Below are 22,907 nucleotides of genomic sequence, written 5' to 3'. Positions count from 1 at the left end.
TAACGTCTTTGATCTAATCAAGCAACCTTAGATTCCGCGGATAAGAGGTCTCTGAAGTGAAAGGTAAGGCTGTGAAGAGGTCATGACGGAATTTCCCTACGTTAAATTTCAGCGAACATCGTAGCAGACAGCGTCCACAAAAACATCAACATAGAATTGAAAAGCGTAGTTTTACATGAGTATAGCCTATAATTGTACTAACTACCTGGTAACTCAAAAAATCTATTGGCTTTATTTCTTTATCTACTTTTTCATTTGTCAAAGGAATCATCCTATGTCATTCTTGGCTTAGAATTCTACCGAACCTAATCGACAGCATACAGCCATAGCTAAACCTCCCTGCCGTTTGGACAGGTTTGTCGCACCGAACCGACGGGTTTCCTTTAAGTTTCCAACCAAGCGGGCTGGAATACCCTCCGCCCCGTTAGCTGTGAATGGAGAAATTTGCCGACATTCCGACACAAATTATGCGCATAGCTCTGAGGTCGTACGTGTTGTAGCTACAATGCCTGACGACACCGCGACCCGTATATCAGCAGGCTTTTAGGGACCTCTGACGTCATCTGAAAATGTAGGTGGATCTTCTGGTATGTATGACCTGGTTAGAGACATCGTCTGGTCTCATCACGACTTCTGAGAGAACAGGAAATGTCTTCTCCACGTAGAGTTTACTTCAGAAAAACACACACTTCTCAGAACACCTGAAGATAAAAGGTGGCATTAAAGCAAATACCTTGAGGAACAGTAATTAAGTTGATGTCTGTATGAAAAAAAGACTAGTCAGGACACAATCTCATCTTGAATATCTTGAACAGATCCATTATACCAAAACACGCACCTGTCTTAAATACCAAATATGAAGACTTTTCTCGTTGTAGCATGTCATATATTTCACAACTTGTCTCTAGCTCTGACCATTAAAGAAGCCACGCACAAGGCGAAACTAGTCTGGTGGTGGGCTTGAATAAAGTAGTTCTGAACGGGAACTTAATTTGCGGTTACAGTGTCTTTTCTGAAGATATGACGTAAGTGTGTGCGATTGGCTTGAGTTTGTCCACTACTATTTGCCCATGTGTCACAACTTTTGTAAGAATTGAGTCATGCAGGCAGGAAACGCAAAGTCTGGTGTAAAAACCAGCAAGAGCATTACTCGATCCATAGCATTGTGGTGTTACGTAAAATGACAACATTTTGGTCTATCTTCGTGTTTCGGATGTTTTGGAACGGGATGCAGTTCCCTAACGCAGCTTAATACCCTGTATGATCCCCTTTAATTGGGGCTGATTAGAATTTGGGCAACAATGGCTTATTGGTAATAACAATGAAGACAACAAAAACAACAACATTTAAGTCGCTGATCCATCCTTCGATCTGGTTTCCAGCACTTTGCTCCAAGTGATTGACAGCTTGTCCAAACGGTTTGCAGGAACTGACAGATTACGATATTCTATAGCCTTATATGGTGTGGATTTCATCCTCATCGGTGTCAGATTTGTAAACAATTTTGGACAGAGACAGTAGCGAAGGGTCAGTTTTGTGCCATGAGATGACCAGTCCATTAGGGGTCAGAGATGTCTGTGAAAGTGCTCCGACATGCTTAGGAAAATCACCAAATAGCGAGGCGCAGTGCGCACCAGCGGGGTCCTTAGTACTTTATCAACTTGTCAACAGTCCATCAATAAAGCCATTGCAGAGGCTTTTTTAAAGAGGCAAATATTAGCATTGACAATTGAAATAGCCAGGGAAAACAATATCAATCATCATCTCTTCCATTTCATATCAATAGTTCCCGCGTAGGCATTCTGATGAGTACTTTGATGAATACTTTATTGTATTCAGTAGACATAAGAGCTGGTGTTTTAACTATGCAACAAGCAAGGCCAACTTCTAAATTGATGATTCAAACGCTTTCAATGCCTCTGTTTACGCGAGTCTTGCTTTAACTTGAAGAAACACTGGCACTAGATTGGTCGGAAACAATAGGAAATGTATTATTGTGCCTATCGTTGCAAGTAAAAACATCCTAACCGGAATTGTCAATGGATTGAATCCCTCCTTCCTTTTGATCAGAAAAGATAGCTTGAGCTAGAGCGGCAACGGTAGTTTACAAAGTCGGTTGAGTCGTCGGTAAACTATTCACCTGTTCTAAGCCCAGCGTATCCGCACTTGTAGAGTTAGAGGCCTGGGAAAGTGGGTGCTTATCTAAACACTGGGCTATAGCGCCACTTGATTGGAAGTCTTGTATGACAAATGTACCCCAATTTGTAATCACAGCGAGTCACCGATACGCCAGGTAAAGCCTGGCTGTGTTGGCAGAGAGAGTGGGGTTCAGGTTGCCGCGAGAAAGGGTGGAGATGGAGGGAGAGATAAGGCGGGAAAACGATACACTTGCACGCCGAGAGGCTGAAAGGGAACTGGCGGGGAAAGGCGCGGAGGAGAGAAAACTATTCACCGACTCAAGGGATCGGAGCGCACAAATGACCAACTAGCTCCCATAGGTTAAACATCTACCACAATTGCTTTTCATACTACATTGTATGGAAACTAGAACTACACGATCTTCACTTGGCAAAATCTTAATTACTCATGCAGCTGAAAAGTGACGTTCATTTCATATTTATAATAGGCGTTTGAGCATATCTGAAGATTATCTGAACTACCGTTCTAACTTAAGTTTTTTTAAGTGCATACTGTAACACTTCTAATTCAATCAATAGAAATTCATTTCAGCGTTTGACAAATTTGATTTTTGACTAAACATCTGTACTCTGATAGTGAAACAAAGAAATTTGAGAAAAACCCAAGACTCCTAGATACACCCAAACACGCCTTAGCTCTGTTGTAGAGTGGGTGCCAGCCCTCCCCTACCCCCTGAATTTGTAGCGACAAGTTTCAACTGTTATAGCAACAATGTTAAGTGGTACGCTCAACAATGGCGCACGGGCTGGGCTAAACCAAGCCAGCTAACATACTAACAATGTGTCAGTAGACAGGAAGTCAAGGGTCTTGTGCGGCTACCTTAATGTTCTTTTCGCGTTAGAGCTGCAAGTTTATGTTTTGTCACGCCAGCGAAGCACATGTTCTAATGTAGGGCCCTTGTTCTTTTAGTAAACCTTCTCTTGTGACTAGGGACTCATTTTGAGAGTACAAGTGAACAAATGGTATAGATGGGAAAATTTTGTTTTGGCTAAGTGCCTACGTGACGATATCGTTTGGAAATCCGTCCTCTCTGCAAGGAACACCTGTTCTGGCGCCAAGAACGTTTCGTCAGGAGGAGATTGTTTGCTCTGTGCGCGTGAAGTCTCTCTTCGCAAAGTGCCAAGGACTTCGTCCAAGGTTTCGTCTCGGCTCCAGGTCACTCTGAGGGGGTACAACCCGACCCTGGGCGGGCGGCGGGACGTGGCTGGCGGCCACACGTAGCCGAGAAAGGACCGATCAACTTCCCGGACGAAACGTGGCGGCGGAGTCCGCCTTTCTTTACCCAGAGGCGCCAGGGTCTCTCTCGCTTACCGGCCTGGGACAGAACCCAACACCACCAGCACCAAGTTTACATCGTGTTAAGACATCAATTAAAAAATTAGCATCAATTAACTACACGCTGGATTGCAAGCTAGGCCCACCCTACGGGAGAACACGAGACGGGGAGTATTGAAAAGGGAGCGGAGTCGGTGGCGGGGAGCTGAATGGAAAACGTCCCGGGCACCCTTCGCGGACGACTCGGGTTTCCCTCAGTTTACGCAGGGCGCCACAAAAGGGCGGATTGTTTACGCTGTGTTTACCTGCGACCAGGTAAACTGTGAGATGCCTTGGAGGTGGGGTAATCAGGTGCGCCGTGGCAAAAGGTGATGACTCGCCCGGCCAGAACTCGATATCTTCCCGCCCAGACATAAAAGGAGCCGGGAGATTACGGGTGCAGATAGCTCACCCATCCCTCTCCCTCAGAACCCACCCGCGTTATCTAAATCATCGCCACTTAAGAGCAAGGGGAATGAGAATGGCAAACACGGCTTAAAGGTGGCGGTGGCGTATCGTAGCTGACCAAACACGAGGCTTGACAATATGAAAGGGCGGGCTTCCCACCTGATGTGTATTGATAAAACACCGTAATAAGATTTCACGGGCTGGCCTGATAAACGTTAGGAGATCCGACGGTGGGGAGAGGAGAGGGGAGGCGTGTATGGGGGTCGGGCCGCTGATTGGTGAGGGATTTTGTGAATCATCCTCCCGGAGAGGTCACGTGTTCTGGCGTAGTATACAACTACGTCAGGGCCGGAGCGACCAACCAGTCTAGAGTTACGACACGTCCTCGACGCAAGACATACTCACACAGAGACACCACGTTTTTTTCTTAAGGCGTCGAACCCACGTCCTGCCGTTTTCGGTCACAAGTCCACGTACGACTTTGCTGTTCTTTCTTCTAACAGTGTCTGTAGTGAAAACCCTCGTGGCTTACGTGCCAGTTGGAAACTTCCGGTATTCTGACAGCCTTCGTCGGAAACCAAACAGTTTTCACGTTGATAGTTGAACGTTGGGACAGGTATTTTCACTGCACCGCAACAAGGCAGCTGTGCGACTCTAACCAGGAGACGTCTTTCTACAAATCTCGAGAGAAAGAAACTTACAATGATGTACGGTTCGTCGCCGATCCTTACCTGCTCCGTTCCTCGGATCACCCCGTACCCACCGCCGCCGCCGATCTTCTCCAGCGCCCCTGGCTTCCCGACCCCGCCCGCCACCACTCTACAGACCGCCCCGTGGCTCCAGATACCCGTCAGGGTAGGTTCTATGATATACTTCCAAACCACTCAATGCGGTCTTTCTTCAAACATTGTCAAATCTTTAGTTCTATTCGTCATCTGACGGCTAGATGTACACATTCAATCTCAGACACTGAGTTACTGACATTGTAAACGGTACTCAAAACTTGGCAAGGATGCACATATACTGCATGTCTGTGCCAGAAACACTGAGATGTTCTTAACATTGTTCGTCCTGGCTTGTAAGCGTGCTGGACGACATTGCTCTATCTAAGGCTATCTCTAGAGCTATAACGTGGCATCTCTGGTGATATCATGAGGCGTCTTTGATAAAGCGCACTGTACGGTACGTCTTTATGTCTATAGTCGAAATAAAGTGTGGATGTTAACCCCACTGTTTTGTATTCCCCCCCACCAGGCACCGTACTCGCCGCCCGTGCCGTACGTGTACGAAGGCCAGCTCGTCCGCGACATCCTGCCGACAGACCCCTGTAAACAGGCGCTCCTCATGGCTTCTCAGGCGGCGGGACTCACAGGTGTCACCGACTACCCAGGTGAGAAAACAACCTGTACGCAGGTGAAGAAACACCTGCATTGACTATAAAATAGTGGCGTGATGGTATTGACTTTTTTTGCCTAATCTGTCCTGCATGTAACGGTTATGAATGTCCCAAGACAATGAAATGGTTTATTTGTCAAGATGTTTTAGTTTACCTTTCTTGAAACGGCCAATGATACTACATATATCATTGTGGTGAAATGCACATTACCAGACTATTGCGGTACTGCCCGGAAATTCTGAAAGGGATAGAAAAACACAAGCGCACAGTATGTCCGGCGTAGGTGTCATTCAGAGTGTTTGTTTCTCTCTATGTAGGACGAGTCATATACCAGCTATGTCAAAAGTCAGAGCCACAAATTTAAAGTTCTCATAAAAAGTATCAAATCTATTCACAACTTCCAGTATTTGTGTGTTTAAGATAAGAACTGAAGACAATCTTGATTATTTGCAGTCCTACTGTTTGGATAGCTCGGACGTTTATAAGAATGAGAAAAGCAGGGGTGTTGAAAATCGAATGTTTGACGACCGATGTGGTTCTCATTAGAGAGAATTAGTGCTGGCGAAAACAAGAGACGTAATGGACTAAAACAAATTTGACATGGAGCTCAAATCACATCTCTCTGTGGTGAAACGCACCTATCAAAACTCGTGGGAAGTTATTCCATTATTGGATCACACAGATTCTCGGTATGCATCTTTGTCTTTTCTAATCAACACAAGTATGGCTGGACTTTACTAGGGTTTCAGTACGACACCGCCTTAATGACGTACAAACTGATGCGATTAAATTCCGTACACAAGCAGAAATTAATCATACATACATACAGGCTGCTTTTTATAGGTTTTATAAAGTGATTCTACCGCCATCTTATGCGTATTGCCAACCCGTATACCAACGTACATTTTGCAAACTTTTTCAAACTTTATAATTTTTTCCTGTGTATCAAGTTTTGTTATGTAGACTATACCTCATCCTATAGGAACGTGTAACAGATATACTTCACTTTACCACACAGACTAAAGCGCATAATTATGGTATTACAAATCTATAAAGAGTACTTAGTGTCAACAGTACCAGTACTAGACCCGAGGGCAGTTAGTTTTCTTTAGTTCTCTTTCCCCCAGCTCTAATACAATACCTTCTAACCACGTAGGTGGCCCAAGGAACACAGTGGTTTCGTGCAAGCGCTCTTAGTAACGAGGGGGTCAGTATGTTTGTGGTAGTTTGATAACTGGTTTCACTAAATTGTTGGAACAACAATGCCTGAGGCCAGGGAGGGTCCGGGGAGAAAAGAACACGAACCATTGACGCACAGTTTACCAAAATAGTAGTTTCGTGTACCCCTAACTATGTCTATTGATGCAGGGACAATGCCCGGCCGGTTTTACCTGCCGTGATTATTTATGGTTAAAGTAGTTAGTTATGACAAACATGTTACCGGTGTGTGTATGTTATGTGTGGACGTGGTGTCCGACTATCAGTTGTACTTTGCCGTAAAGTCAAGAAAGTCTACGTTTACCTGTGAAGAACAGGCTTTTATAAGCCATTGTTCACAAATACGTTGTTACGTGCTAGTTAACCAATGATGTTTGATTATGAACAAGTTTCTGGTATATGATTGTTGGCAGATCGGTGAACATCAAATCATCATTTTGCTGCAGTCGACAAAAATTAAACCAATTACAAGTGAAAAGGAACTTGGCGAAAGATAGACACTAATCTAAAATTTCAACTATGTTCTCAGGTACAAAACAGAGGAAAATTCCATATTTTTGACACTTGTTCTCGTACGAGGAAGAACAACTATCTTTTCCAATATCTGAGGTAAATGTAACGTGTAATTTTCCTCGTGTCCAAACACGGCTCGGCTGTATACTGGCCTGGGGCGCGGAAACTACACCAGATAACCCGAACAAAAGGAAACAATTTGTACCAGTCTTTTCCCACGATTCTAACAGCGCACGCTCACGTCAGGTACCATATGGTCCCGACATTTTAGTCACTAGCATTAAATTACTCTCGCTCTATTATTTCGTCATTATTTTTTCAATATGGACATACCTGGGATAAAAGACAGGCATTTTTGCTGGAACAGAACAAAGAGCGTGTATTGTTCTTGTGAAAACGAGCATCGTAGTGATAATACTGAGAACAGGTGTATAAACGGGTGGGAAATGTACCGAACAGGAATTCCAACGAACCGGTTTAATTATTCATGGTGGGAACGTCATTTCGCACAAATTGAATGTCATTTCAGACACGACACGGTTTATTTTTCTTTACTACATACAGGATCAGTCCCGTGGATTCTTTTATGTTCATACAAACAAAGTTAGACCTCTGCGTTCACACAATGTCAATTGAACTCAATAAAAAAATAATGTTGAAAAATGAAGAAAAAAAATCGCTCCGTTTACTTTCAGACAAAAATGATCGAGTTCGTTTTCATTTAACGTTTTCTGTTGCCTGACTCAGAATACCGCCCTGTGCTCTAAAGAGACTAGTGAACTCAATTGAGTGGAAGGATTCTAAGCTATCTAGGATAGGCAATTGATTTCTGTCCAAGCCTTTAGGTCTTTATGTTCAGTTGAGTTAACCACGGTAGAACATAACAGAAGCTATATACTAGAACTGTGCTATCATCATGCAATTTTGGTGAATAAAAAAGAACTTATTACTTTTCTAAATTTTAGCCGTACAGCAACGCATTCGGGTTATTTTTGGCGCACTTTGTGTTGTGAGTAGGCGGTATAGAATAGGTACAAACATACACAAGTGGTACACATACAGGTTCACCCTGAGCTTGTTTGTGGTTGCACTTAATTTACTTACGCCCTCAAGAGCGTGAGCTTTATAGGAAAAACACACACACACGCACATGCACACTTCAGACGACATATCGAGACAGTGTGAGCCGATTAAACCGTTATCAGAGGTACTTCACCGACCTTACTGTCCGCCATAGCACTGATCAATGAACGTTGCCGCGCAGAGACAAGGGTGAAAAGAGAGCAAAAAATCGTCGGAAACTGAGAAAACGTTTTTCTAAAGTGGTATAATGGCTAATCAAGCATAAGTTATAAAAAAGCAAGCAGCTCATATACTCATTTTTCACACGTGATTGCACTGAACAGAAATGAATACTAGTACCCCGGATATTTTTAAAGACGAATATGCTTTATTGGACGTTGAGTGAAGGTTAGGGCAACTGAGTGTTGTTGTCATACAGAATGTCATTCATTGTCAAACTAGACATCATTCACTTTCCTTCACAAAAAATGTTTGGTCACATGTGAGTTGCTGACATGCCCGTCTAACTCGTGCGTTCGTTTCTACCTCGTTTACGTCGTATGACCGGCCCCTCGCCCCGTAGCGAAATATGCTCTTAATGTCTTTACAAATAGCTTGTAAGTGTTATAACAACAAAACGACGTCTCCCGAATACTTTCAAAACTATTGTCGGTACAATGGCAACCGCCAGCTTGTTCTGGCCCTATTCACGTATGTTTGTTGCCCTTGCATCAAAATCACAATACGGGGAATGTCAGTAGAATGTTGGCCAAAGCGAAGGACACAAAAAGGAAGACATGGTTTGGATGTTTGTAGGATGTTTGAGTCCTATTTTTGACATTGAGCCTTGTCACCTTGCTGTAGTTAGATTTATGCATTTGAGATCCGAACAAACGTCGGTCAACCACAACCTTGAAAAGTGTGTTGTTCTAATTAGTAATTCATGTCATATTTTCTACGGTTTAAGTTACAAACAGGAATATCTTGGCTGTAACAGACTCCCATGTACCTATAAATTTTCTAAGCGTTTGCAGCTACGAAAGATTTAAGGTTCTAAATTTACAAGAGGTAACCTGCAGCAAAACTATTGGCACACTCTTTTGTTGGAGACTGACAAAAATACGTACTTAATAGTAATGGGGGATCGCTATCTCTGCATGAGATATCACCTCACGATAACCTATATCTGTCAGGCGATATCGGCCTGTGATAAGGCGAGTCTATACAGCAGTAAATAACGTGGCAGACGGGATTAAGGCGTGATAAGTGAGCCACAGATACAGATACACACCGGGGAGCCCAGATACCGCCCGCCAACGCTGTCTTATTAGCAAGGGATGATCTTTCTCGGTACCCTGGGCTGTGTCGACCGTTTGACACATGGACCGTGTAGAACCAGTTAACGAGCCTCGTTGTTTCTGCCTCTTTCTGTGAAATATTAACGAACTGTTTTCCATACATTGATGTAGATCCATGGTCATAATGTTCATTCAGTATAATGTGAGAGGTGATGGCATTAACAAATATTTTTATATGTGCAGTACACGTATACATACTTGTATTCAATTTTCTTTGTTTGCAATTGGCATGAAAGTTCATCTGTGTTGGTAAATGACATTAACTAAACTTTTGGGGGTAAGTCCCAACTTATTTGTAGTGTTGGTTATGTAAAGTTTAGTTTATCCATAATGATTTGTTTGGGTTAATGTGTACCCTGAAGCAGTGCAAAACAAGAAACAGAGTAGTTCGTGCCCGTCAGTTTTACCATATCTATGGAACGCATATTTCAACATAAGATCGCATACCTTTCTTAAATGTGTTCTGAGTTTCCAGCGGCCTGATTGAGAAGGATTAGAGCCCCGCCAAGTGTCCCCGGTCCGTCGGCGGTACAGACCAAAGGAGGGGGCTGACAGATTTCGTCAAAGAGATACAAAACTATTTAGCAAACCCCTCCGTATGGATACCTGATGCCTGTTCTTGAAAACTCGCCTGCTTTATGCCCTCTTTATAGTACACGGCGATCGCTGGGCGAAAAGGGTTTGTGTGACCTTGATTTTATAGCTGGAATATGGTGCTGGATGTTCAAGTATAATTTAAACCTCGACAAAACATGAAAAAAAGTTAGAAGAATCGTTCTTTAATTATCTTCGTTGAGCGATCTGTCAAACCTTTGGTCACTCAGTGGCCGCAGCGCGATCGCAGTCTCTAGTGGGTAGGGAGTGTTAAACTTTGTGTTTCCCCCTACCTGACTTCAACATGTTTTCATCCAAAGTTATAGCTTCACGGGGACATTGCAAGAGCTCTCTGGCTAGATGGTAGATAGACATAGAGATCCATGCAGAAGGGAACAGGAAAAGGTCGAGAAGTCAAGTACAGATTTTGTGGAGGTTTCTAATCTGTCAGTAATCCCTTCAAAGCTGCCACTGCTAGACGCCATGATCATGTTGTGAAGAAAACCTGTCACCGTGCACATCTACAAGCCGTATCATGGGAGGGTTAGGATCCTGAGGACGCACTTGTTTCAGATGCTGATCACAGATACGTATGGAAAACCACCGGCGGTTCAAAAGGGGAGGGATTTTTGGTACAGAGCCGGGTAAGCAAGAGCTGGGATAGCTCCTGAAATGCACTAAATCCCTCTTCACTACTGATCCCCTCTAACAGCCCTGATCCGACAGACGGTAGGACTTTGAATCCCCCCGCCACAATACATATCATGGAGGCAGCAGGCTTACGGCGTCACAAACCGGGGGGTTAGATAAAGGATACAGGTGTAGTCCATTAAAGGGCATTGTTCTTCCCTGCCACGGGTCTAGATTATCCGGATTCACACATTGCTAGCAAGATAAATTAATCCGATAGACCTTGTCCTTGGTGAAAAAGAAAACAACAACACAGACAACAAACGAAACACGAACCAGGCGTTAATGGTGTGATATTAAGAAGGCTAGGCCAAGGACTGGGGTTCTCAAAGGACCCATCCGATTAAAACAGTATAAACATCATAACATTTTCCCATTACAAATTCAATGCAAGGTATGTCATTTCTTACCATCATCTTTTTTATAAGTTTATTTTAAAGTGACAAAGAAGATTACAATCGTTGGTAGAATGGAATATTTCCAGCACAAATCCATTGTCAATAAAAATGTACTGCATTTTGCGGGCGAAAAACGCTATTTGACAAAAACAAACAGGTGTAAAAAAACTTAGATATGGGACACTAACACTGCAGACCGAGCGCCAGTCGCGATCACGTATGCCGGTAGCATTAGGTAGCGAATTCAAACATTGTTATCCTATGTGTTCTATGGATTATCCCTACTCTATTCCAATCAATTAACCCTCCCCCTTCCCAGCAAATATTGTCCCAGACAGCCGAAATCTTGTCTCTGACTCTGTGATAAAACCTGCGTCTGTGAACGGCGGCTCTGGCTCTTCCCGCGACACCTCGCAAACTTTCGCTTCACGCCGTGCCAAGAAAATTGGTCCGCAAACACACTCAAGATTTCGGTAGCCATTTTATATAGATACGAGTTGTTTGTCAATACCATTTGCATTCATTAAAACGGACAAAGAAGTATTTTTTTTCAATGCGTAATTCGCACTTAACGTGGAAAATCATTACAACACGGGTATAACAAAATAGACATTGGGTATTCGAGTCTGCTAAAACACGTTTTACTTGTGCACAAGGTGTTTTTACAAATTTATCACGTAGAATGATACGTATGAGGCGGCTGTGTCTTATAGAGTGCGCAGTTCCAAAACCCAACTAAAAGTCTACATTATCTTTTTAATTGCTGAAGTTGTGGAATAAGTTCCTTGAGAATAGTGACTCTCTCCTATCCTGTGCTCAGTTTTTGCTCTTCTTGTCTAGGTTCTATCTACCTTAACTAAGCCTGATGCGCCCACAGATAGTGCATTGTCTCTTAAACGTCAGCTCACTTAACTACCGCCGCCGGAAAGATGGATATCTTGTCAAAATAGTAGCGATAATCGCGTCTGAATTGAGTGGTTGGGAGGCCTGGTTATCCGACCTTATAGCGATAGAATCATATGGAAGACCTAGCACTGAGGCGTTGTTATGTACAGAAGCTTTTGACAGAGTTGCTCATGTATAAGGAGGAATCCCTTAACAGATAGAAAGGGCAGTTTACTGGTGACTTGTAAAGGTTCAAATATATCATAATTATATATTCATAGCATGTATAAGCACTTTATATTCGTGGATACATGTGTTGTAACCAAGCAGCTTCAGAGACTCATGCAACTCATTCTGACAACGGAAATAAAACGGTCAAACGCCTTAATGACCAAATGCTGTGCATAATTCTTGGCTACTCTAAATCTATAGTGTGAGTATTGTACCACAGCAAGGACATTTGATCAAAACTTAGTTAAAAGCATGAAACGGTTACCCTCCGTGGTTTCCACTGAGTTGTCTAACATGGTGATATAACGTTACTAGTGTAACGTTCTGCGGTTGATTCTATTTCTGTAATCATTTCTCAGTAGTGGGAACTGTGCCTTCGGGTGATCTGAGACTTGGACAACTCCCACGTAATCAAAGAGCTTAATAGTTAATGTCACGCCTTTCAGCAAAATTAGTCTAATCGCGTTTCGCACAAAGGGAAGGTTTTTCTAATTTCCTGATTGATTTTTCTCTGCGGAACCAAAAACACAGAACGGTGGGGAGGGTACCGAAGCAAGGTACCCCTTCCGCTCGGTGAATGGAAGCCAAATCTGGGCGTCTGATTTAACCGTGATAACGCTATTGGTTTAAACGCTGGTGGTTGTTTGGATAGATATGGCAAGGAACTTAATGCGCCTTTTGAATCATTTGTGTTCTAAACTAATAATGCCCAAAATGACTCCTGAATTACAAATTATTAAAGTAAACCACATTTTGAACGAATCTTTTATTTGTACCAGTTTTGCATTTCAATGGCACATGAACTATCCATATGAGTACGTTGCGTTGCAATTCAGTAGACGACTAAAGACGACCGATTCACGTCGTCATTTCTTACACATTTGAATATAGTGAAAGAAGACTTTTGTCAGTTTATTAGTGATTTTGAAATCTAGGTTAGGGCAAATACAAGCTTTCTGTAGCGTCATGCGTGTGGCGGAACGTTGCTTGTTTAATTGTTTGGCACACCGTACTATTGAAGCAGCACACAAACCCGCCAGCCTGCACACACAATATCACACACAATGCACCACCTGCCGTATCTCTTACTCCTCAGACGTTCCCACCGTGCAGAGTCTTCCGATACTACCGACCAACATTTGTGTTACATCAACGTATCACCATGAGACCCTCACGGCATGTAACCACTCACAAAAGACCCACAATTAACTACATTCCATCTCTTTCTCCAGTATGACAAATGAAGGGGGATCTCTTACCCATTAAGCCTTGTTTTCTGCTGGTGGACTAGAACACGTGTTCCCTGGTTTCCGCCAGTGTAATCGCCCAGGTATTCCAAAACAAAGAAACCAGGTACCAAAACAAATCTGAAGTTACACTTGATTCAATCATCTTGGCTTCAAACAAGTAATAAAACTCTGGGGTGCACAGAGGGCTCGTTTGGAACATGTGTTGGTCGCCATTTATTGGTGTAGTGGCAACAGTGTTACTTAACAAAGGCGCCGGTACAAAAGAAGGGACTGGGTTACCGGCGATATGATTCTCCATGCCCGAATGTGAGGTTGTGCAGCCGACAGGAGATGAACATATGTTTCTTACATGTAACAGGACCAGTGTTGATGTTACAATAAGGTGAAAGAGGGGAAGTCAACAGAAACAAATACGGCTGTAGGTGTGATATTGAACTAGTTCTTGTGGTTGTCAAATGTCGGTAAAGGTGCTGCACTTACAAGGGGCAAGGCAAGTAGTGCTTATCACCAAAGCCATACATGCGCAGACTTGACAAAACTAATAAAAACGTGTAGTTAGAACTCATACTTAAATGTGAAAACTTAACTTTTCAAATACAAAAAATTATGTGCCCAGACACCAAGTGACGTTTTGAACGCTAACGGAGCAACAACAAATGATTTTCTGGACTTAAACGCCTTAAAACATTTGGGACCGTTACTCTAATCATCGCTAGTCATTTACACGATCAGTAAAAAAAGTTGAATCATGTAAACTTAAAGAAAGGCTTCTCTTGTGTCTGTGTAGACGACTCGAAGCCGACGAAGCAGCGCCGCAGCCGTGCGAACTACAGCCAGTGGCAGCTGGAGGAGCTGGAGAAGGCGTTTGAGACGACTCAGTACCCGGACATCTTCATGCGGGAGGCGCTGGCGCTCAGACTGGACCTGATAGAGGCCCGGGTACAGGTGAGGAGAATTTTCAATTTTAACTAGTTTTCCATACCGGCACCCGCTCACTTGTTGAACTTAACTGCACGCCCTTTGATGTGTCAATGGACAATACAAATATGTAAAGTTTATTGCAAATTCTTGCCCGATGGCTAATTACAAATTCCAAAAAGAAATGGCAAACAATGTAATTTATTGGGTTTGACTTTTTTCTGAGACAGCGGAAGACGAAAAATATACGTTAGTCACTCTTTTCTTTCATTTGTAAGCATACCAACTACAGCTTTTCTTCCCTGTCCTTCACTTTCTTCTATTTTCGACACAAAGACACACTTAATTCGCAGAAGACTTGTCCACATCTACGGGTAATGCCTTAACAATTAATACAAAAAACGTAGACTTTGATGCTATGTGTTCCTTTTCGCTAAGTATTTAACAGAAGTATAGAGAAGCAAGCTCTAGATAATTACTTACAAAGGGAAGGATTTGTTGTGTTGACACAAGCACGGGCTGTACACAGCAAAAGGCACAGAAATGTTCGTACCTACAATGAAAAACTTGCAAGAATGTTAAAAGAATCCTGTAGAACCTAACAAAAATATATGAGCTAACTGTTGTAGAATTCACCTCTTGTTGGAAATAATAGATTCAGCACCAGTTTGGTATTTCTGTCATAGCTACCAATGTTAGATAGGTAAACAGTTGTTTTCTGATCTTAAGCTCTTAGCAAGTTTGGAATTGCTTACAGTAAACGTTTTCTGAGGACGACAAGTCGTCTTGACCCTGGAGTCGCAGCCCATTAGGAGACAACAGTGTGTTTTATTTGCGGGTTTGGGTTTGGTGCTGACATCACGGGATGAGTCAGCGTCCTAATCATGACCAAATATGAGGAGAAAACAATGTCGCCGTGTTTGTTACGCGCGACGCTCAAAATTACTTCAATTCACAAAACCATCCCAGGCATGTATCGGCTTTCTCCGGCCCGGACTTTCCCACATCGCGGGGGGACCCGGATCTTTCACTACCTCGCGATTGCAGAAGTCAACTGCCTGGCCGCGGGGCCTTTCTAGTGGCGGCTGCATGTTGATAGTGTTCGACACGGCTTGCGCGAGGCCCTTCTTCAATGAGGATGACATTTGTCAAAGGAGTTCTTTTTTAAATAAAGGGTGAAGTCACCGCGTTGTTTGCGGGGGGTCTGAAGGACCTTATCAATAGACAATGGAAGTTTCTATCATTACTTCTTTTGTGCGTTTATTAGATAGTGGACATCCTTAAGGCTTCTTGAACGGCTCTGTGCGTGTGGGTTACAATCAATTGGAAACCATTGGAAGTTCTGTCGTATCACACATCGCTATTTTAAGAGCTGTTTTAAATGTTTTCATTGCTCCTTTCACGAGAAGCAAATCGAGAAGAGGAAAGCATACGCCATTTTCTTCAGGGTCTCTTAAAGCGCAAGTCGGCCGTGCGGTCTCTCCCTATTAGCGGCGCTGGTGTAGGCCGAGCTGGGCGTGACAGGATCAGAGGAGGAACTTCCGAGGGTTGGAGCGACATTTCTGCGGGATGACGTGACCTGTCTGTCCAGGTGAAGTCTCTACGGCAGCAGGGGATCTCCAGACGTTCTCAGACATACAACGTTACACACAGAAGACCCCACAGACTGTCCTGCTCTTGGACTTCCAATCGACCATGTGCAGCTGCTGCAAGAACATCCGAGAGTGATTTGCCGACAATGATCTCCCGGCTTGCATGATATGTGTGAACTATTTCAATTTACTATAATAGAATATTTATGAAAAAAATTATTAATGCGTAATAAGTTTGTGCGACAGTGAAAACGACGAAAGAAACCATGCCCACACAGGTTTGCCCACAATGGATGATATATCTCTGTCCATAACTTTGAGCGTGTTAAAAGACTCGACACCTTGAGTTGTCTTACGGATCATCTCCAAGTATTCCCGAAAATATTTGTCTATTTGTGGTTGAAGTCACGCGAGAAGAAGGCTGCCACGGCTTCGAAGCTATGATAGCCTCTCAAAGGGTGTAATTGACTCAGAAATGCGTGTTTGTGTTCTTACGCTGACTCAACATTAACCACTTGCACCGCCAACAACACCGCTCCAAAGCTTTTGCGTAATCTAGTAAAATGGTTATCCTTTTTGGAGAGAACAGCATTTTGTCAAATATGTGGACTTGGGTGGCTCGAAAGACAGAACCTTCGGTGCAAGTAGCTTAATAGCTTTGTGTGGGGAATTACAGAAGTCAAATCGAGCATGTCTACAGGTGCAGGGTAGGTGCAGGTGTTGTAGTCTGTCGTCAGGTCATATCTTCTGACTACATTCCAATAGAAAACTCATCACTGAGCATATGAAGAAATCTTTTAGAAATATGTGTCAAACTTTGAAGTATACATGTATAGATCAAGAGCGTGTTGTACTAGGTTTGTGCCCTTAAGAAAGCGTTTTTTCAATAAGGAAATATATATTCACATTCCAACACATTGTCTGGTGCAGATTGCACAAAACGTGAAAACGGAAGACTCAAATTTTTGTCGCTTTCAACGGGATATTTCCAGGTGCAGGGAATGGAACTTGCAAACAAAGATGTCCTGGTGTTTTATCCCGTGACAACGTTGTTCAAACTTACCTTCCAAAAGACAACCAAAGCGCCTTAAGTTGTGCGGCTTAGCCTAACAGTTGTGAAGAAAAGATGCTTCTGTCTCTAAGCGGTGCTTTTGAAGGACCCATATTGGGCGTGAAGGGCTAGGAATATGCCAAAAAGGGTCTTAAGAACGCCTCCAAGTGGCTGTCGATGGCTCAAGAAGACTCAAGCCTCCTCACCTGCCTGTTCTACTGGAGGTGTTTTGTGCAATGGACATGGAAAACCTGCAGAATTGGTTCTGGCCGAGTCCTCCACTGTATCAACACGCAGCGGTAATTTTTCATGGGAAATAGCACCGGAACATTTGGCATGGATGCAGCTGTATTGGGCTAGGTGATTTTCTCCTACTGTCTCTGTAAAGGATGCGTAATGTTTTGATGTGCAGATGTACCTTATACCGCCTTTCCACGGGAGACTGTGACCGTGTGACTAGCACTGAGTGCATCGATTTGAACAGATCGCTCAACAAGTTTGATAGATGAAGGCCGTATTGTTTAGACGTTTTATGTGCTTTGTTGTTTTCTACTCATACTTTCACAAGTTACATATTCCAATTATGAAATCAAGGACCACAAAATCCGGTTAAGCGACTGGACGGTCGCTCAGCAATCGACGTCAAGTATAAAGGGACATTAAAGGCAAATGAAATTATTAGAATTCTAACAACAACAAAAATACATGCACAGTATGTAAGCAACGATTTGATTCGAAAGCTCGGTAAAAGAGTTCCGGGCCCTACGTTTAAGTAAGGATATGGGAACATCAAAGAGCTGTAGTCAATTCCCCATGTTATAACTTCATGCAAAAACGACCTGTGTCAATAGACTGTCGTGGGAACGGGCGGCGACCATGAAGAACCATGGAGCGGGGGCTGTAAACTGGGAGGGGTGTGTGTGTGCTGGGACTCTTCTTGACAAAACTAGTAAAAGCAAGTCCAAGTGCATAGTTTCCGCTGTGTGTGTGTGTGAGGGGGGGGGGCATGTGGCAGTAGTCAGTTCATTTTCTGTTAATACTTAAGTAAGACAATGGCCACCGACAGCAAGGAATTCAAGTGTGATTTCGGTCTATTTGGTAAAGATATACTGACGTGTCTCGCTCAAATTGTATTGGGAAATTTCTGTATCTGAAATCAAAAAGGCTCTCTATATGGGATGAGTATGCCCGCATACGGAAAAGTGCAGGAACTGTAAAGTTTCCAAATCTGTTATTTCCTCCTTAAAAACCGAAGCTATGTGAGTCACGCTGATTGAGGTAGCAGAAAAAACAACACCGGCAGTTTGTTTACTCCAGATTGTCCTAGTTTATCTTTCCATTACTTAAACTGTTGCAACCATGGTCTACTTGTGGATCTGGTCTAAGGTAGCAAGCGTCTGACTCCTGAGATGAGCCTCGGGTGCGGAAACGCCCTTCGTTCATCATAAGGGTAACCTAAAAGTGATAAAACTAACTTTTCCTACATCATTTGGTGCATAGTGTTGTACAGTTTCATGTCGTGACGTCGTAATCAAGACATGCGTGGAAGGAACATCGATCCTTCTTTAAGTGCCAATCAGAGTGTTTTTAAAACACCGTCTTGAGTTCCCGCTAATGTCGTCCTGAGTAGGAACGCTTGGTTGGCGCTGCGAATTTTAACATACTTGGACACAGTTGGCGTCCCGTACACCAAAAACCTTTCTCAGTACATGGCGCCACTGGTACTGAGTATTGAGTGCCGAGTTTACTACAACTTCTTGATAGCTAATTACGGCAGGCGTCTTTGTCAGGAGAACAAAGTGAGTCACGAATTCTTGCACGGTGCGAAGGAAACATTAGCGCGATCACCTGGCGCCCTTTTGACCCCCACCGAGTCGAATCGAGTGCAGGTAAATGTGATACTGTTTTTACCACGGAGTAAACAAGAGGTTTTACACGAGGTGGGACGTATTTTGGCTAATGGAGCACAACTCTATACAGTGTACACCGCTTCTTAATGGAGACGCACAACGCCAGCTTGTTTTCCGTACACATTGTTTGTGAGATGCTCTTAATATCGAGGTATCATGAGACATTTGAGCTGGAATCTTTCAACGGCTCGAGAATGTGTTGCTTTATAAATGAAATCCTAACAATATCTCACAAAGCACATACAGTTCCAGTAACTGCTAGATTTATAATACCGCTTTTGATTTAATCTGAAGAGTAATCATACCTGAAATTTAGAAGCCCGTATACTAAAAAGTGGTTGTCCAAAAACTTCTGAAAGTTTTCACCCCGCGAAGACTCGAACTTCGCTAACTCGAAATGAAAGCTAAAAGCTTTGCGTGCAAACTGTTCTTGCCTTCTTTGTTGGCTGTTTTCCTGACCTAACAGTAAATGGAAAGGTGTGTCCTGCCCGGTCCATACCTGAGATGCCTTCATTAGTTGTTGTTAAATTCCCCAGTCGCCGGGAACACAGGCCGGACGTTCTGGGTCGGGGGCGACGCACAGGTCCGTACCGCCGACAAATTAACGGCGTACTCCGAAACAATTTAGCCTCAAAACATTCTTTTCTCTCTCTTTCTCTCTACTTGTCTTTCGTAGTTTTAAGCGCAGACCTGCGCCTAATTTTGGTCAATGACGTTCTTGATTTCTTTTCTTACATCCATCACTTTCTACGCTTTCCGCCCAATTGGTTCCTATGTGATTCCTGATAAAACGCTTTGTGGTTATCTTCTAGAGCCTTTTAGTTATCCCTTGTTTACAAACAGCCATTAGACGCAATTCGAACTTTTCCCCGACAGTCCGCTTCATCAGTTCCACCAGTCTCCGTCGGAAACCTTAAGAAGAAAAGGAGATGTCTTCCTTTGTTTCACCAAGACGATCCGCGCTGTCTTGACCCGTTCCCACGAAACCAAAGAAACCCAACCCCGCCCCACACTAAGCCACAGTAACCATTAGTTACTTCCCTGGCTCCTCCAGCCATCGCGCCGCTCGACTTAAGTTGCCTTCTTAAATCCTGTCTGTCATTCCTTCTTCGAACCCAATCTCACTCATATAACCACGATGTCAATATTAGTAAACTCTCAACTTTCAAACTCCCTTTTACACATTCTTATATTTCATCTTTTGTTGAATGACTTAATACGAATTCATCTCTTTTCATTAAGTCATCTTAAGACACTACATGTTGGTAAACATTGCAAAGCTTCAATGTGCCGTTTGTAGGAAATAAACTGTACATGTTTGCGTGGACTTAATTGTGTTTCGAAAGCATTCCACGACCCGTGGCCGCTCTTTGTTGGGTAACAGGAACTTGTAAAGGAATCCCGGCACATTAGCGCCCGGAGTAGCGACCATTCCTGGTCTTCAGGTTACATTGTTTGATTGGAAAACCAAGAGGAAAGCTACGGGTCGTGAACTCTGCTTGTAGGAACTTGTGTCCAAGGAGCCTGTTTATCTGTGATTTGTTAGATGAATCTAAATAGATGTATAAGTGGTATTGCAAGATGAGAAACCATATCACTACATATACTTCTTCCTACAGGAACAAGATTTCAATTTGTTTATTCCTTTAAGTCTAACCTTAAGTATCTTTTCAAAGTCTTGACAAAATGATTACGACAACAAAACACAGTTCTTTAAATTTACTGTATAACACAAAAGACAATGATAGAAACAACGCAAAAACAAACTTTGATGGCCATCTATTGTAAGCATCACCTGGTCCTCATAGTCATACAGTAACAATTGTTCAGAGTCAAGCCATATGATCCAAAATAGAATTTCATCGTCAAGATTTTTTGTCATGCCATGCATGTTTCATTGACTCATTTTTTTAAAGTTTCTTTTTATTCTTGTATTTGTACAGGTCTGGTTCCAGAACCGCCGTGCCAAACTCCGTCGTCAGCTCAAACTTCAAGGCAAGGACCCAAAAGAGGCCCTGAAACCTCCCAACTCCAACAAGAACAGCGAGGACAACGACATCAGCGGCAGCGGCAGCGACAGCGACCCGGACGAGAAGGCAGAATACAAGAAAGAGAAGCCGAAGTTCTCTTGGCCCGGGATGAGACCGAAGGGAGAGCCCGAGATGGTTGCGCCACCCTTCGCGGGTGTCCTGCAGGGTCTGCCCGCCGGGAAGAAGGAGGCACTCGGTGGGAAATCTACGGGGTCGAACCACGAGGAGGCGGGGAGGAGAGATAGCAGCATCGCCAAACTCAGGTCCAAGGCTAAAGAACACCTGGCGAATATCGAGGCCATCTGGACGGAAAGGAGTTCGAGCGAAAGTGAGAAGGAGGAAGAAACGAGTTCAGACTCTGGGAAAGAGAACGTTGAAGTCGACGTTGACGTTGAGAGTTTGTAGCTACATTTTCAAAATTCTTTCGTCTTAGACTTGTAGCAGATCTTTGTTCCTGTTGTACAAACATTGAATATGTACCCAGCTCTAGTATGGAAATTTGTTAGGTTAGATGTTTTTTTGTAATCACGAAGTGCGGGTCACTCTCAGAGTATTTTCTAACGTAATGATAGTGACATTGTTTTTTGTACCCAGCTAGTCTAGGTACCAGCAAGGCAGAAACCATACTAACAATAACTCATCAAATAGTCCTTTTGTAAAAGTCCTCTTGTTTTGTATTTTGTCATCAGACTGGGGGACCACTCGGTTTTCAACAATGTAACATGCATGCATGTATGCATGTACGTAATGCGGTGTTTGTTAGTATGTATGTATGTATGTATGTACAGTAATATTTTTTTTTACTTTTCTTATCGGTTCGTTAGAAATATCGAGCATATCACTGCTTTCCAAGCATCTACATGTATGAAAAACTAAACCATTCTAAATCATGTGAACACTAAGAAAAAAAATAACTATCGTAATTCCTATATGCTATACGGTACAGTATTTTGTGAACTTCTGGAAAGAACGGCAATGATCCTTGCGAAAATATGCAATAAGGTTTTCATCTTGTTTAGACATTCATGTCTTCAATATATTGCAATCTTTACCCTTCTGTGCAAATGTACACAGCAGTAGAAGTATTATAGAGTGCAGTATCGCTAGAGTAAGTACATTCATTCGAATTATATGAACTCCACAAGAGTCGTGTCTATTCAAGTGAAGTTAGTGCAAACCATTTCATGCGACTCTGTTTTGTGTTTTGTTTTTTAGTTACAGGTTTTTTTGTAAATAATTGAAGTATCTTAAGTTTGTGTAAATATTTACAGGTACAGTTTGACGCTGCATTTCAGAAAGGAGCTGAACATTTTTGTAACAGAAGTGTTATCATATTCTCATCTCAAACATTCAAGAATCACGATGTGTATCTATTTCATAATCGGTAACGACAACGGCTTTGTACGTCGAAGGAAGGTCGCATTTCCCAACCAAAGATTTGAATAAAGAAATGAGAAAGTATAAAACGTGTCTCAGTTTCACTTCTACCCCACTTCTGGACCACCCGGTAACTCATCTCCTAAGATAAGGAATCAGGAGAAAATGAGTAGATAAAAATCTTAGCCGGTTGTGTGGAGAGACGTGTGTGCGGAGTGTAGGGTTCACGTTGCCGCGAGGCTGCTTGGTCGTGCATGGGTTGTCGTGTTAAGGCCACCAGGACAAAGAGAACGATCACTTGTTACTGATATATTGAGGATTATTTTTCTCAGACGATGAAAAGTTGTAGCTACCGTAAAATTGAATATTCTTATCTTCGTAAACAGGTGTGCAAAGAGACTATATATCTACAGCGCTGACTGAGGTACTGAGGAATACTGTAAATGCAGAAATGTTCGCGGTGGATTAATGTTCGCGGTTTTCGCGGCGGCCGCTTCACCGCGAATTTAAGAC

General features: G+C 43.0%; 1 protein-coding gene across 1 annotated transcript; it reads left to right on the top strand.

Moving 5' to 3' along the window:
* Positions 1 to 3,678: 3,678 nt before the first annotated feature.
* Positions 3,679 to 22,477, top strand: LOC118429490 (retinal homeobox protein Rx1-like). The gene is made up of 4 exons (XM_035839988.1): positions 3,679 to 4,776; positions 5,176 to 5,311; positions 14,304 to 14,461; positions 20,931 to 22,477. Exons 1-4 carry the CDS (start codon positions 4,624 to 4,626, stop codon positions 21,420 to 21,422), a joined length of 939 nt encoding a protein of 312 aa, XP_035695881.1. The 5' UTR covers positions 3,679 to 4,623; the 3' UTR covers positions 21,423 to 22,477.
* Positions 22,478 to 22,907: the final 430 nt, after the last annotated feature.

This window comes from Branchiostoma floridae, chromosome 13, assembly GCF_000003815.2.
Source record: "Branchiostoma floridae strain S238N-H82 chromosome 13, Bfl_VNyyK, whole genome shotgun sequence".
Lineage (NCBI taxonomy): Eukaryota > Metazoa > Chordata > Leptocardii > Amphioxiformes > Branchiostomatidae > Branchiostoma > Branchiostoma floridae.
The sequence above is the reverse complement of the archived record's forward strand: the minus strand, read 5'-3'. Positions and strand labels throughout refer to the sequence as shown.